General features: G+C 51.5%; 1 protein-coding gene across 1 annotated transcript in view; it reads right to left on the minus strand.

Annotated features, from left to right (window-relative positions):
- osgep (O-sialoglycoprotein endopeptidase) overlaps positions 1–17,767 on the minus strand; it is a 120,280-nt gene that overhangs the window by 88,913 nt on the left and 13,600 nt on the right. Inside the window, exon 4 of the mRNA XM_072488005.1 lies at positions 394–569. Coding sequence (XP_072344106.1) covers positions 394–569 — 176 coding nt within the window. The remainder of the gene's footprint in view (positions 1–393; positions 570–17,767) is intronic.

A 17,767-nucleotide genomic window follows, 5' to 3' on the forward strand; every position in this document is an offset into this window, starting at 1 on the left:
GGGGTTGCAAAGAAATTTACAAAATTCTAACAGGATTAGACGGGGTAGATTCAGAAAGAATGTTCCCGGTGGTGGGGGAGTCCAGAATTAGGGGTCATAGTTTGAAGATAAGGATAAACCTTTTAGGACTGAGGTGAGGAGAAACTTCTTCAACCAGAGAGTGGCGGATCTGTGAATCTGTGGAATTCACTGACATACAAAGTAGTTGAACAAAAACTACTAAACAAATTTTACGAAGGAAATTAGATATACTCTTGGGGCTCAAGAATCAAGGGATATGGGATTGAATTTGGTAATCAACTGTGAATTGCAGAGCAGGCTCGAAGGGCCGAATGGCCTCCTCCTGCTTCTTTTTTCGGTGTATGCTTCTATGAACTGTCGGATTAACTGTACCTGAGTGTTACCGCCGCTGACATACAATACTGTAGGGTTTTTTGCTCCTGTGATTAAACGGCCCATCTCAATGTGTCCGATACAGTGGTTAATCCCCAGGAGTGGTTTCTTCCAGAGCTGAGATAATGTTCGGGCAACGATTGCAACACAGACCAGAGGGGCTCCCATTCCAGGACCTGTCAAGACAAAGAAACAATCCAATAATTCCGAGAAGATAGGTCCCCAAAATACTGAGAGAGGCAAGGGAGGAAATTGCTGGGGCCATGACAGAATTTCTTGGTATCCCACTGGCTACCAGGTGTCACGGTGGCACAATGGTTAGCACTGCTACCTCACAGCTCCAGGGACCCGGGTTCAATTCCAGCCTCGGGTGTCTGTGTGGAGTTTGCACTTCCTCCCCGTGTCTGCGCAGGTTTCGTCCGGGTGCTCCGGTTTCCTCCCAATCCTAAGATGTGCCTGTTTGGTGGATTGACCATGCTAAATTGCCCGTTATTGTCCAAAAGGTTAGGTGGCGTTACTTTTTTTTTTAATTCATTTACGGGATTAGATCTAATCCTGTTAGGATTTTGTAATTTTATTCATTTATGGTGGCTGGTTTAGCACAGGGCTAAATCGCTGGCTTTGAAAGCAGACCAAGGCAGGCCAGCAGCACGGTTCAATTTCCGTACCAGCCTCCCCGAACAGCACCGGAATGTGGCGACTAGGGGCTTTTCACAGTAACTTCATTTGAAGCATACCTGTGACAATAAGCGAAAAAAGAAAAAAAAAAGGGATATGGGTGTCGCTGGTTAGCCCAGTATTTATTGCCCATCTCTAGTTGCCTTTCAGAAGATTGTGGTGTGTTGCCTTCTTGAACCGCTGCAGTCCTTCAGGTGTAGGTATATCCACTGTGCTGTTGGGGAGGGAGCTCCAGGATTCTGTCCCAGCGACAGCAAAGGAACGGCGATATATTTCCAAGTCAGGGTGGTGAGTGATTTGGAAGGGATTCTTTAGGTTCCCAGGTATCAGCTGCTCCTGTCCTTCTAGATAGTAATGCTTGTGGGTTTGGAAGGTGCTGTCGAAGGAACCTTGGTGAGTTACTGCAGTGCATCTTGCAGTTGGTACACAAGACTGCCACTGTTCTTCGGTGGTGGAGTGTTTGAATGTTTGTGGAAGGAGGAGCAATCAAGCAGGGCTGCTTGTGCTTTGTAGATGGTTGACAAGCTTTGGGGGGTCAGGAGGTGAGTTACTCACCGTAAGATTCCTAGCCTTTGACCAGCCCTGGTAGCCACAGTATTAATGTGGCTAGTCCAGTTCAGTTTCCGATCAATGGTAACCCCCATTGTGAGGGATTCAGCGATGGTAATGCCAAGGAGCGATGTTAGATACTCTCTTGTAGGAGATGGTATTTGCCTGATACTTGTAATGCGCGAATGTAACTTGTCACTTGTCAGCCCAAGCCTGGATATTGTCCAGGTCTTGCTACATTTGAATATGGACAGCTTCATTATCTGAGGAGTCACGAATGGTGTTGAACATTGTGCAGTCATCCGCAAATATCCCCACGTCTGACCTTATGATGGAAGGTAGGTTATTGATGAAGCAGCTGAAGATGGTTGGGCCTAGGACACTACCCTGAGGAACTCCTGCAGTGTTGTCCTGGAGCTGAGACGATTGGACTCCAACCACCACAACCATCTTCCTTTGTGCCAGGTATGACTCCAACCAGCGGAGAGATTTCCCCCTGACTCCCATTGACTCCAGTTTAGCTAGGGTTCCTTGATACCACACTCGTTCAAATGCTGCCTTGATAGAACAAAGAATAAAGAACAAAGAAAAGTAAAGCAAGGAACAGGCCCTTCGGCCCTCCAAGACTGCGCCAACCATGCTGCCCGTCGAAACTAAAATCTTCTACACTTCCGGGGCCGGTATCCCTCGATTCCCCATGGTCGGCTCATGAAGAAAGTAAGGAGGTGTGGGATAGAGGGAAATTTGGCCAATTGGATAAGTAACTGGCTATCACATAGAAGACAGAGAGTGGTGGTGGATGGAAAATTTTCAGACTGGAGACCAGTTACCAGCGGTGTACCAAAGGGATCAGTGCTGAGTCCTCTGCTATTCGTGATTTTTATCAATGACTTGGAGGAGGGGGCTGAAGGATGGGTCAGTAAATTTGCTGATGACACCAAGATTGGTGTAGTAGTGGATGAGGTGGAGGGCTGTTGTAGGCTGCAAAGAGACATTGATAGGATGCAGAGCTGGGTCGAAAAATGGCAGATGGAGTTTAACCCTGATAAGTGCGAGGTGATTCATTTTGGTAGGAAAAATTTGAATGCGGATTACAGGGTCAACGGCAGGGTTCTGAGGAATGTGGAGGAACAGAGAGGTCTTGGGGTTCATGTCCACAGATCTCTGAAGGTTGCCACTCAAGTGGATAGAGTCGTGAAGAAGGCCTATAGTGTGTTAGCGTTTATTAACAGGGGCCTTGAGTTTAAGAGCTGTGGGGTTATGCTGCAACTGTGAATGACCCTGGGTAGACCACATTTGGAGTATTGTGTGCAGTTCTGGTCACCTCACTATAGGAAAGATGTGGAAGCATTGGAAAGGGTGCAAAGGAGATTTACCAGGATGCCGCCTGGTTTGCAGGATAGGTCTTATGAGGAAAGGTTGAGGGAGCTAGGGCTTTTCTCTTTGGAGCGGAGGAGGATGAGAGGTGACTTAATAGAGGTTTATAAGATAATGAGGGGGATAGATAGAGTTGACGTTCAGAGACTATTTCCTCGGGTGGATGTTGCTGCTACAAGGGGACGTAACTATAAGGTTCAGGGTTGGCGATATAGGAGGGACGTCCGAGGTAGGTTCTTTACTCAGAGAGTGGTTGGGGTGTGGAATGGACTGCCTGCTGTGATAGTGGAGTTGGACACTTTAGGAACTTTCAAGCGGTTATTGGATACGCACATGGAGCACACCAGAATGACAGGGAGTGGGATAGCTTGATCTTGGTTTCGGACAAGGCTTGACACAACATCGAGAGCCGAAGGGGCCTGTTCTGTGCTGTACTGTTCTATGTTCTATGTTCTATTCCCATCCTATTCATGTATTTGGCAAGATGCCCCTTAAACATCACTATCGTCCCTGCTTACACCACCTCCTCCAGCAGCGAGTTCCAGGCACCCACTATCCTCTGTGTAAAAAAACTTACCTCGTACATCTCCTCTAAATCTTGCCCCTCGCATCTTAAACCTATGCCCCCTAGTAATTGACCCCTCTACCCTGGGAAAAAGTCTCTGACTATCCACTCTGTCTACGCCCCTCGTAAATGTGTAGACCTCTATCATGTCGCCCCCTCAACCTCTTTTGTCCCAGTGAGAACAAACCAAGTTTATTCAACCTCTCCTCATAGCTAATGCCCTCCATACCAGGCAACATCCTGGTAAATCTCTTCTGCACCCTCTGTAAAGTCTCCACAATCTTCTGGTAGTGTGGCGACCAGAATTGAACACTATACTCCAAGTGTGGCCTAACTAAGGTTCTGTACAGCTGCAACATGACTTGCCAATTTTTATACTCAATGCCCCGGCCAATGAAGGCAAGCATGCCGTATGCCTTCTTGACTACCTTCTCCGCCTGTGTTGCCCTTTCAGTGACCTGTGGACCTATACACCAAGATCTCTCTGACTGTCAATACTCTTGCTCTTGATGTCAAGGGCAGTCACTCTCACCTCATCTCTGGCATTTCTGGGTTACGGGGACAGGGTAGAGGCATGCTCTTTCCATAATAGGAATCCAAGGGCCGGTGCAGACTCGATGGGCCGAATGGGCTCCTTCTGCACTGTACATTCTATATGTATCTATATAGAGGAGGTTCCAGTCAACTGGAGAATGGCTAATGTCGTTCCTTTAAGAAATAAGGATAATCCTGGAAATTACAAGCCGATGAGCCTTCTGTCAGTGGTAGGGAAATTATTGGAGAGGATTCTTCGAGTCAGGATTTACTCCCATTTGGAAGCAAGTGGACGTATTAGCAAAGGGCAGCATGGTTTTGTGAAGGGGAGGTCGTGTATCACTAACTTAATTGAGTTTTTTGAGGAAGTGACAAAGATGATTGATGATGGTAGGGCAGTGGATGTTGTCTGCATGGACTTCGGTAAGGACTGTGACAAGATCCCTCATGGCAGACTGGTACAGAAGGTGAAGTCACATGGGATCAATGGAGAGCTGGCAAGATGGAACAGAACGGGCATGGTCATGGAAGACAGATGGTAGCAGTGGAAGGGTGACACGATGGATCTACAGGTCACTGCAAGTGGCAACGCATATGGAGAAGGTAGTCAATGTTACAAACGACATGCTTGCCTTCATCGGCTGGGGCATTGAGTATTAAAATTGTCAAATCATGCTGCAGTTGTATAGAACCCGAGTTAGGCCACACTTGGAGTATAGTGTTCAATTTAGGATGCCATACCACTAGATGGAAGTGGACGCTTTGCAGAAGGTACAGAAGCAGCTTACGAGGATGTTGCCTGGTATGGAGGGCATTAGCTCTGAGGAGAGGTTGGCTTTGATCTTTAAGTCATCTTTGTCTACAGGAATAGTGCCAGAAGACTAGAGGATAGCAAATGTTGTCCCCTTGTTCAAGAAGGGGAGTAGAGACAACCCCGGTAACTATAGACCAGTGAGCCTTACTTCTGTTGTGGGCAAAATCTTGGAAAGGTTTATAAGAGATAGAACATAGAAAATACAGCACAGAACAGGCCCTTCGGCCCACGATGTTGTGCCGAACCTTTGTCCTAGATTAATCATAGATTATCATTGAATTTACAGTGCAGAAGGAGGCCATTCGGCCCCCCGAGTCTGCACCAGCCCCCGGAAAGAGCACCCCACCCAAACTAACACCTCCACCAACACCAAGGGCAATTTGGACATTAAGGGCAATTTATCATTGGCCAATTCACCTAACCCGCACATCTTTGGATTGTGGGAGGAAACCGGAGCACCCGGAGGAAACACACGCAGACACGGGGAGGACGTGCAGACTCCGCACAGACAGTGACCCAAGCCGGAATCGAACCTGGGACCCTGGAGCTGTGAAGCAATTGTGCTATCCACAATGCTACCGTGCTGCCCTTGAGAACAAATAAATCTACACTATATCATTTAACTGTAATCCATGTACCTATCCAATAGCTGCTTGAAGGTCCCTAATGTTTCCGACTCAACTACTTCCACAGGCAGTGCATTCCATGCCCCCACTACTCTCTGGGTAAAGAACCTACCTCTGATATCCCTCCTATATCTTCCACCTTTCACCTTAAATTTATGTCCCCTTGTAATGGTTTGTTCCACCCGGGGAAAAAGTCTCTGACTGTCTACTCTATCTATTCCCCTGATCATCTTATAAACCTCTATCAAGTCGCCCCTCATCCTTCTCCGTTCTAATGAGAAAAGGCCTAGCACCCTCAACCTTTCCTCGTAAGACCTACTGTCCATGCCAGGCAACATCCTGGTAAATCTTCTTTGCACCTTTTCCAAAGCTTCCACATCCTTCCTAAAATGAGGCGACCAGAACTGTACACAGTACTCCAAATGTGGCCTTACCAAAGTTTTGTACAGCTGCATCATCACCTCACGGCTCTTAAATTCAATCCCTCTGTTAATGAACGCGAGCACACCATAGGCCTTCTTCACAGCTCTATCCACTTGAGTGGCAACTTTCAAAGATGTATGAACATAGACCCCAAGATCTCTCTGCTCCTCCACATTGCCAAGAACTCTACCGTCAACCCTGTATTCCGCATTCATATTTGTCCTTCCAAAATGGACAACCTCACACTTTTCAGGGTTAAACTCCATCCGCCACTTCTCAGCCTAGCTCTGCATCCTATCTATGTCTCTTTGCAGCCGACAACAGCCCTCCTTACTATCCACAATTCCACCAATCTTCGTATCGTCTGCAAATTTACTGACCCACCCTTCAACTCCCTCATCCAAGTCATTAATGAAAATCACAAACAGCAGAGGACCCAGAACTGATCCCTGCGGTACGCCACTGGTAACTGGGATCCAGGCTGAATATTTGCCATCCACCACCACTCTCTGACTTCTATCGGTTAGCCAGTTCGTTATCCAACTGGCCAAATTTCCCACTATCCCATGCCTCCTTACTTTCTGCAGAAGCCTACCATGGGGAACTTTATCAAATGCCTTACTAAAATCCATGTACACTACATCCACTGCTTTACCTTCATCCACATGCTTGGTCACCTCCTCAAAGAATTCAATAAGATTTGTAAGGCAAGACCTACCGCTCACAAATCCGTGCTGACTATCCCTAATCAAGCAGTGTCTTTCCAGATGCTCAGAAATCCTATCCTTCAGTACCCTTTCCATTACTTTGCCTACCACCGAAGTAAGACTAACTGGCCTGTAATTCCCAGGGTTATCCCTAGTCCCTTTTTTGAACAGGGGCACGACATTCGCCACTCTCCAATCCCCTGGTACCACCCCTGTTGACAGTGAGGACGAAAAGATCATTGCCAACGGCTCTGCAATTTCATCTCTTGCTTCCCATAGAATCCTTGGATATATCCCGTCAGGCCCGGGGGACTTGTCTATCCTCAGGTTTTTCAAAATGCCCAACACATCTTCCTTCCTAACAAGTATTTCCTCGAGCTTACCAATCTGTTTCACACTGTCCTCTCCAACAATATCGTTCAAGACCTCTCCTATCTCTTCAGACTCAATACACAATCTCCCGCTACTGTCCTTGATCGGACCGACCCTCGCTCTAGTCATTCTCATATTTCTCACATATGTGTAAAAGGCCTTGGGGTTTTCCTTGATCCTACCCGCCAAAGATTGTTCATGCCCTCTCTTAGCTCTCCTAATCCCTTTCTTCAGTTCCCTCCTGGCTATCTTGTATCCCTCCAATGCCCTGTCTGAACCTTGTTTCCTCAGCCTTACATAAGTCACCTTTTTCCTCTTAACAAGACATTCAACCTCTCTTGTCAACCATGGTTCCCTCACTCGACCATCTCTTCCCTGCCTGACAGGGACATACATATCAAGGACATGTAGCACCTGTTCCTTGAACAAGTTCCACATTTCACTTGTGTCCTTCCCTGCCAGCCTCTGTTCCCAACTTCTGCACTTCAATTCTTGTCTGACAACATCGTATTTACCCTTCCCCCAATTGTAAACCTTGCCCTGTTGCACGTACCTATCCCTCTCCATTACTGAAGTGAAAGTCACAGAATTGTGGTCACTATCTCTAAAATGCTCCCCCACTAACAAATCTATCACTTGCCCTGGCTCATTACCCAGTACTAAATCCAATATTGCCCCTCCTCTGGTCGGACAATCTACATACTGCGTTAGAAAAGCTTCCTGGACACACTGCACAAACACTACCCCATCCAAACTATTTGATCTAAAGAGTTTCCACTCAATATTTGGGAAGTTAAAGTCGCCCATGACTACTACCCTATGACTTCTGCACCTTTCCAAAATCTGTTTCCCAATCTGTTCCTCCACATCTCTGCTACTATTGGGGGGGCCTATAGAAAACTCCTAACAAGGTGACTGCTCCTTTCCTATTTCTGACTTCAACCCATACTACCTCATTAGGCTGATACTCCTCGAACTGCCTTTCTGCAGCTGTTATACTATCTCTAATTAATAATGCCACCCCCCACCTCTTTTACCACCCTCCCTAATCTTATTGAAACATCTATAACCAGGGACCTCCAACAACCATTTCTGCCCCTCTTCTATCCAAGTTTCCGTGATGGCCACCACATCGTAGTCCCAAGTACCGATCCATGCCTTAAGTTCACCCACCTTATTCCTGATGCTTCTTGCGTTGAAGTATACACACTTCAACCCCTCTCCGTGCCTGCAAGTACTCTCCTTTGTCAGTGTTCCCTTCCCCACTGCCTCATTACACGCTTTGGCGTCCTGAATATCGGCTACCTTAGTTGCTGGACTACAAATCCGGTTCCCATTCCCCTACCAAATTAGTTTAAACCCTCCCGAAGAGTACTAGAAAACCTCCCTCCCAGGATATTGGTGCCCCTCTGGTTCAGATGCAACCCGTCCTGCTTGTACAGGTCCCACCTTCCCCAGAATGCGCTCCAATTATCCAAATACCTGAAGCCCTCCCTCCTACACCATTCCTGCAGCCACGTGTTCAACTGCACTCTCTCCCTATTCCTAGCCTCGCTATCACGTGGCACCGGCAACAAACCAGAGATGACAACTCTGTCTGTCCTGGCTTTTAACTTCCAGCCTAACTCCCTAAACTTGTTTATTACCTCCACACCCCTTTTCCTACCTATGTCATTGGTACCAATGTGCACCACGACTTCTGGCTGCTCCCCCTCCCCCTTAAGGATCCTGAAGACACGATCCGAGACATCCCTGGCCCTGGCACCCGGGAGGCAACATACCTTCCGGGAGTCTCGCTCGCGACCACAGAATCTCCTATCTATTCCCCTAACCATTGAATCTCCTACAACTATTGCTTTTCTATTCTCCCCCCTTCCCTTCTGAGCCCCAGAGCCAGACTCAGTGCCAGAGACCTGGCCGCTAGGGCCTTCCCCCGGTAGGTCATCCCCCCCAACAGCATCCAAAACGGTATACTTGTTTTGAAGGGGAACGGCCACGAGGGATCCCTGCACTTTCTGCCTGTTTGTTTTTTTCCCCCTGACTGTAACCCAGCTATTCTTGTCCTGTACCTTGGGTGTGGTTACCTCCTTGTAACTCTTCTCAATCACCTCCTCTGCCTCCCGGATGATCCGAAGTTCATCCAGCTTCAGCTCCAGTTCCCTAACACGGTCTTTGAGGAGCTGAAGTTGGGTGCACTTCCCGCAGGTATAGTCAGTGGGGACACCGGTGGTATCCCTCACCACCCACATCCTACAGGAGGAGCACGCAACTGGCCTAGCCTCCATCCCCTCTTACCTTACAGAATATAGCTGCCCTGTGGACCAACTGGACCTCCGCCCTCCGACTCTGCTCCCAGTCAGCTACACTTCCTGTAAACTCCTGGCTCTCTTCGCGGAAATGTCGGAAACAAAATGAAAGGAGCACCTTACTCCCTCCTCACCTAACTCCCTCGGTCACCAAACTCTCACTATCGCACTCAAATGCACCAAATTCAGCACTCAGTGGTGTATAATCATCTGGAAAGGAATAATTTGATTACACATAGTCAACACGGTTTTGTGAAGGGTAGGTCGTGCCTCACAAACCTTATTGAGTTCTTTGAGAAGGTGACCAAACAGGTGGATGAGGGTAAAGCAGTTGATGTGGCGTATATGGATTTCAGTAAAGCGTTTGATTAAGTTCCCCATGGTAGGCTACTGCAGAAAATACGGAAGCATGGGATTCAGGGTGATTTAGCAGTTTGGATCAGAAATTGGCTAGCTGGAAGAAGACAAAGGATGGTGGTTGATGGGAAGTGTTCAGACTGGAGTCCAGTTACTAGTGGTGTACCACAAGGATCTGTTTTGGGGCCACTGCTGTTTGTCATTTTTATAAATGACCTGGAGGAGGGGGTAGAAGGATGGATGAGTAAATTTGCAGATTACACTAGTCGGTGTAGTTGTGGACAGTGCGGAAGGAGGTTGCAGGCTACAGAGGGACATAGATAAGCTGCAGAGCTGGGCTGAGAGGTGGCAAATGGAGTTTAATGCAGAAAAGTGTGAGGTGATTCATTTTGGAAGGAATAACAGGAAGACAGAATACTGGGCTAATGGTAAGATTCTTGGCAGTGTGGATGAGCAGAGAGATCTCGGTGTCCATGTACATAGATCCCTGAAAGTTGCCACTCATGTTGAGAGGGTTGTTAAGAAGGCGTACGGTGTGTTAGCTTTTATTGGTAGAGGGATTGAGTTTCGGAGCCATGAGGTCATGTTGCAGCTGTGCAAAACTCAGGTGCGGCCTCATTTGGATTATTGCGTGCAATTCTGGTCGCCGCATTATAGGAAGGATGTGGAAGCATTGGAAAGGGTGCAGAGGAGATTTACCAGAATGTTGCCTGGTATGGGGGAAGATCTTATGAGGAAAGGCTGAGGGACCTGAGGCTGTTTTTGTTAGAGAGAAGGTTAAGAGGTGACTTAATTGAGGCATACAAGATGATCAGAGGATTGGATAGGGTGGACAGTGAGAGCCTTTTTCCTCAGATGGTGATGTCTAGCACGAGGGGACATAGCTTTAAATTGAGGGGAGATAGATATAAGACAGATGTCAGAGGTAGGTTCTTTACTCAGAGAGTAGTAAGGGCGTGGAATGCCCTGCCTGCAACAGTAGTGGACTCGCCAACACTAAGGGCATTCAAATGGTCATTGGATAGACATATGGACGATAAGGGAATAGTGTAGATGGGCTTTAGAGTGGTTTCACAGGTCGGCGCAACATCGAGGGCCGAAGGGCCTGTACTGCGCTGTAATGTTCTATGTTCTATGTTCTAAACTCGGTTTGTTCTCACTGGAACAATGGGGGTTGAGGGGCGGCCTGATAAAAGTCTATAAAATTATGAGGGGCATGGACAGAGTGGATAGTGAAGCTTTGCCCAGGGTGGAAGAGTCAATTACTAGGCAACACAGGTCTAAGGTGCGAGGGCAAAGTTTAGAGGAGATGTGCGAGGGAAGTTTTATACGCAGAGAGTAGTGGGTGCCTGGAACTCGCTGCCGAAGAGGTGGTAGAAGTAGGTACGATGGTGACGCTTAAGGTGTGTCTTGACAAATACACAAATAGGATGGGATTAGAGGGATATGGAATTGTGGAATGTTTTGAACAAAGAAGAACAAAGTACAAAGAAAAATTACAGCACAGGAACAGGCCCTTCGGTCCTCCAAGCCTGCGCCGATCCAGATCCTCTATCTAAAACTGTTGCGTATTTTCTAAGGATCTGTATCCCTCTGCTCCCTGCCCATTCATGTATCTGTCTAGACACATCTTAAATGATGCTATCGTGCCCGCCTCTACCACCTTCGCCGGCAATGCGTTCTAGGCACCCACCACCCTCTGCGTAAAGAACTTTCCACGTATATCTCCCTGAAACTTTTCCCCTCTCACCTTGACCTCGTGACCACTAGTAATTGAGTCCCCCACTCTAGGAAAAAGCTTCTTGCTATCCACCCTGTCTATATCTCTCATGATTTTGTAGACCTCAATGAGGTCCCCCCTCAACCTCCGTCTTTCTGATGAAAATAATCCTAATCTATTCAACCTCTCTTCACAGCTAGCGCCCTCCATACCAGGCAACATCCTGGTGAACCTCCTCTGCACCTTCTCCAAAGCATCCACATCCTTTTGGTAATGTGGCGACCAGAACTGCACGCAGTATTCCAAATGTGGCCGAACCAAAGTCTTCTCCAACTATAACATGACCTGCCAACTCTTGTACTCAATACCCCTTCCGATGAAGGAAAGAATGCCGTATGCCTTCTTGACCACTCTATCGACCAGTGCAGCCACCTTCAGGGTACAATGGAACTGAACACCAGGTCTCTCTGTACATTAATTTTCCCCAGAGCTTTTTCATTTACCGTACAGTTCGCTCTTGAATTGGATCTTCCAAAATGCATCACCTCGCATTTGCCTGGATTGAACTCCATCTGCCATTTCTCTGCCCAACTCTCCACTCTATCTATTTGGGTTAGACAGGCAGCACAGTCAGTACAGGCTTGGAGGGTCGAAGAGCCTGTTCCTGTGCTGTACTTTTCTTTGTCCTTTGAGACTATCCCTCTTATTCCCTAACTCTCCCATTGAAGACCATCCCTCTTGTCCCCTACTGTCCCATCAACGAACATTCCTCTAATTCCCTTACCCTCCCTTCGAAGACTTTCTAACCTCCGAACTCTTCCATCAATGTCCATCCCTCGAATCAACTAACCCTCCCATTGAAGACCAACTCTCCAAACCCTCGACTCTCCCACTGAAGACCCTCCCGCACGGTAGCACAGTGGGTACCACTGTTGCACCACACTCCAGGGTCCCAGGTTTGATTCCTGTCCCAGGCTTGGGTCACTGTCTGTACGGAGTCTACACGTTCTCCCCGTGTTTGTGTGGGTTTCCTCTGGGTTTCCTCGCAGAAGTCCCGAAAGACGTGCTGTTAGATGAATCGAACATTCTGAATTCTCCCTCAGTGTACCCGAACAGGTGCTGGAGTGTGGCGACTAGGGGGTATTCATAATAACTTAATTGCAGTGTTAATGTCAGCCGACTTGTGACACTAATAAAGATTATTATTATTGATAATCCCCTAACTCTCCCGTCAATGCCTCTAGTCCCCATACCTTCCCATTGAATACTAGAAATCTAATCCCTTACCTCTCCCATCGAAGAGCATCCCTATAATCCCCTAATTCTCCCATCAATGTCCACCACTCTAAATCCAAACTCTCCCATCGAAACAACCCCTTCATTCCGCTTACTCTCCCATCGAAGACCACCCCTCCAATCCTGTAACTCACCCATCAACATCCATGTCCACCACTCTAATCCGGTAACTCGCCCATCAAAATGACCCCTACAATTCCCTAATGCTCATCAAAGACCACCTCTCTAATTGCATAATTCACCCAGTGAAACGACCCCTCTGGTTCCTTAACTCTCCCATCGGAGACATGCAATTTAATCCCGTAACCACCCTCCCCATAGAAGATTATTTCTATAATCCCCAAACTCTCCAATTCAAGAAAAAGCCTCTAATTCTCTAAATTTCCCTACAATGACCACCCCTCTAATCCTGTAACTCCCTCATCGATGACCACTCCTCCTATCCCAGACCCATCCTTCACCCACCCTGAAACCCAGACCCTCCTTCACCTACTCTGACACCCAGACCCTCCTTCACCCACTCTGACACCCAGACCCATCCTTCACCCACCCTGAACCCCAGACCCTCCTTCACCCACCCTGACACGCAGACCCTCCTGCACCCACCCTGAAACCCAGACCCTCCTTCACCCACCCTGACACCCAGACCCTCCTTCACCCACCCTGCAACCCAGACCCTCCTTCACCCACTCTGACACCCAGACCCTCCCTCACCCACCCTGAAACCCTTACCCTCCTTCACCCACCCTGACACCCAGACCCTCCTTCACCCACCCTGCAACCCAGACCCTCCTTCACCCACCCTGAAACCCTTACCCTCATTCACCCACCCTGAAACCCAGATCCCCCTCACCCACCCTGACACCCAGACCCATCCTTCACCCACCCTGAAACCCAGACCCTCCTTCACACACCCTGACACCCAGACCCTCCTTCACCCACCCTGAAACCCAGACCCTCCTTCTCCCACCCTGAAACCCAGACCCCCCTCACCCACCCTGACACCCAGACCCCCCTCACCCACCCTGACACCCAGACCCTCCTTCACCTACTCTGACACCCGGACCAACCTTCACCCACCCTGAAACCCTGACACCCCTCACCCATCCTGACCCTCCTGCACCTACTCTGACACCCAAACCTACCTTCGCCCACCCTGAAGCCCAGACCCTCCTTCACACACCCTGACACCCAGACCCTCCTTCACCCACCCTGAAACCCAGATCCTCCTTCACCCACTCTGACACCCAGACCCTCCCTCACCCACCCTGAAACTCTGACCTTCCTTCACCCATCCTGAAACCCAGACCCCCCCTCACCCACCCTGACACCCAGACCCCCCTCACCCACTCTGACACCCAGACCCTCCTTCACCCACCCTGACACGCAGACCCTCCTTCACCCACCCTGACACCCAGACCCTCCTTCACCCACCCTGCAACCCAGACCCTCCTTCACCCACTCTGACACCCAGACCCTCCCTCACCCACCCTGAAACCCTGACCCTCCTTCACCCACTCTGACACCCAGACCCATCCTTCACCCACCCTGAAACCCAGACCCTCCTTCACCCACCCTGACACGCAGACCTCCTTCACCCACCCTGAAACCCAGACCCTCATTCACCTACCCGGAAACCCAGAACCCCCTCACCCACCCTGACACCCAGACCCCCCTCACCCACCCTGACACCCAGACCCTCCTTCACCTACTCTGACACCCGAACCTACCTTCACCCACCCTGAAACCCAGAACCCCCCTCACACATCTTGACCCTCCTTCACCTACTCTGACACCCTGACCAACCTTCACCCACCCTGACACTCAGAACAATCTTTCACCCCCCAGATACTCAGACCCATCCTTCACCCACCCTGACACTGAGACCTATCCTTCACCCCCCAGATACTCAGACCCATCCTTCACCCACCCTGATCCCCAGGCCCATCCTTCACCACCCCCCGCCCTGATACCGGGCCCATCCTCCACCCACCCTGACACCCAGTCCCATCCTTCACCCCCCAGACACCCAGACCCATCCTTCACCCACCTGACACCCAGACCCATCCTTTACCCACCCTGATATCCAGACCCTCGCTCACCCACCCAGACACACAGACCCTCGCTCACCCACCCGGACACCCAGCCCCTCGCTCACCCACCCAGACACCCAGGCCCTCGCTCACCCACCCTGACACCCAGACCCTCGCTAACCCACCCAGACACCCAGACCTTCGCTAACCCACCCTGACACCCAGACCCTCGCTAACCCACCCTGACACCCAGACCCTCGCTAACCCACCCTGACACCCAGACCCTCCCTCACCCCCCTGACACCCAGACCCTCGCTCACCCACCCTGACACCCAGACCCTCGCTAACCCACCCTGACGCCCAGACCCTCGCTCACCCACCCAGACACCCAGATCCTCCCTCACCCCCCAGACCCTCGCTCACCCACACAGACACACAGATCCTCCCTCACCCCCGACACCCAGACCCTCGCTAACCCACCCTGACATCCAAACCCTCGCTCATCCACTCAGACACCCAGACCCTCGCTCACCCACCCAGTACCCAGACCCTCCCTCACCCCCCAGACACCCAGACCCTCCCTCACCGACCCAGACACCCAGCCCCTCCCTCACCCACTCTGAAACCCAGACCAATCCTTACCTCCCAGACACCCAGACCCATCCTTCACCCATCCTGACACCCAGACCCATCCTTGACCCACCCAGATACCCACACCCATCCTTCACCCACCATGACACCCAGACCCATCCTTCACCCCCCCCAACCCGGCCCCCAGACCCATCCTTCACCCACCCTGACACCCAGACCCATCCTTCACTCTCCCTGACACCCCGACCCATCCTTCACTCCCCAGATACTCAGACCTATCCTTCACGCACCCTGACACCTAGACCTATCCTTCACCCCCCCTGACACCCAGACCCATCCTTCACCCCCCCCGACACCCAGACCTATCCTTCACCCCCCGACACCCAGACCTATCCTTCACCCCCCGACACCCAGACCTATCCTTCACCCCCCGACACCCAGACCTATCCTTCACCCCCCGACACCCAGACCTATCCTTCACCCCCGACACCCAGACCTATCCTTCACCCCCCGACACCCAGACCTATCCTTCACTCTCCCTGACACACAGACCCATCCTTCACCCCCCTCTGACACACAGACCCAACTTTCACCACCCGTCAGATGCCCAGACCCATCCCTCACCCCCCCTGACACCCAGACCCATCCTTCACTCTCCCTGACACACAGACCCATCCTTCACCCACCCAGACCCATCCTTCACCCCCAGACACCCAGACCTATCCTTCACCCATTCAGACCCATCCTTCACCCCCCTGACACCCAGACCCATCCTTCACGCACCCCCAGTCACCCAGACCCATCGTTCACCCACCCTGACACCAAGGCCCATCCTTCACCCACCCTGACACCCAGACCCATCCTTCACCCACCCTGACACCCAGACCCTCCCTCACCCCCCTGAAACCCAGACTCTCGCTCACCCACCCTGACACCCAGACCCTTGCTAATCCACCCTGACACACAGACCCTCCCTCACCCACCCTGACACCCAGACCCATCCTCCACCCACCCAGACCCATCCTTCACCCACCCTGACACCCAGACCCATCCTTCACCCACCCGACACCCAGACCCATCCTTCACCCAGCCTGACACCCAGACCATCGCTAACCCACCCTGACACCCAGACCCTCCCTCACCCCCCTGAAACCCAGACTCTCGCTCACCCACCCTGACACCCAGACCCTTGCTAATCCACCCTGACACACAGACCCTCGCTCACCTACCCAGACACCCAGACTCTCGCTAACCCACCCTGACACCCAGACCCTCCCTCACCCACCCTGACACCCAGACCCATCCTCCACCCACCCAGACCCATCCTTCACCCCCCGGACACCCAGACCCATCCTTCACCCACCAAGACCCATCCTTCACCCCCCCCCGATACCCAGACCCATCCTTCCCCCCCCCCCAATGGCACCCAGCCCCATCCTTCACTCTCCCTGACACCCAGACCCATCCTTCACCCACCCAGATACCCACAACCATCCTTCACCCACCATGACACCCAGACCCATCCTTCACCGTGCCCCCCCACCCCGGCCCCCAGACCATCCTTCACCCACCCTGACACCCAGACCCATTCTTCACCCACCCTGACACCCAGGCCCATCCTTCACTCTCCCTGACACCCAGACCCATCCTTCACCCACCCAGATACCCACACCCATCCTTCACCCACCATGACACCCAGACCCATCCTTCACCCCCCCAACCCGGCCCCCAGACCATCCTTCACCCACCCTGACACCCAGACCCATCCTTTACCCACCCTGATATCCAGACCCTCGCTCGCCCACCCAGACACACAGACCCTCGCTCACCCACCCGGACACCCAGCCCCTCGCTCACCCACCCAGACACCCAGGCCCTCGCTCACCCACCCTGACACCCAGACCCTCGCTAACCCACCCAGACACCCAGACCTTCGCTAACCCACCCTGACACCCAGACCCTCGCTAACCCACCCTGACACCCAGACCCTCGCTAACCCACCCTGACACCCAGACCCTCCCTCACCCCCCTGACACCCAGACCCTCGCTCACCCACCCTGACACCCAGACCCTCGCTAACCCACCCTGACGCCCAGACCCTCGCTCACCCACCCAGACACCCAGATCCTCCCTCACCCCCCAGACCCTCGCTCACCCACACAGACACACAGATCCTCCCTCACCCCCGACACCCAGACCCTCGCTAACCCACCCTGACATCCAAACCCTCGCTCATCCACTCAGACACCCAGACCCTCGCTCACCCACCCAGTACCCAGACCCTCCCTCACCCCCCAGACACCCAGACCCTCCCTCACCGACCCAGACACCCAGCCCCTCCCTCACCCACTCTGAAACCCAGACCAATCCTTACCTCCCAGACACCCAGACCCATCCTTCACCCATCCTGACACCCAGACCCATCC

The sequence above is a fragment of the Scyliorhinus torazame genome, chromosome 22, assembly GCF_047496885.1.
Source record: "Scyliorhinus torazame isolate Kashiwa2021f chromosome 22, sScyTor2.1, whole genome shotgun sequence".
Classification (NCBI taxonomy): Eukaryota; Metazoa; Chordata; class Chondrichthyes; order Carcharhiniformes; family Scyliorhinidae; genus Scyliorhinus; species Scyliorhinus torazame.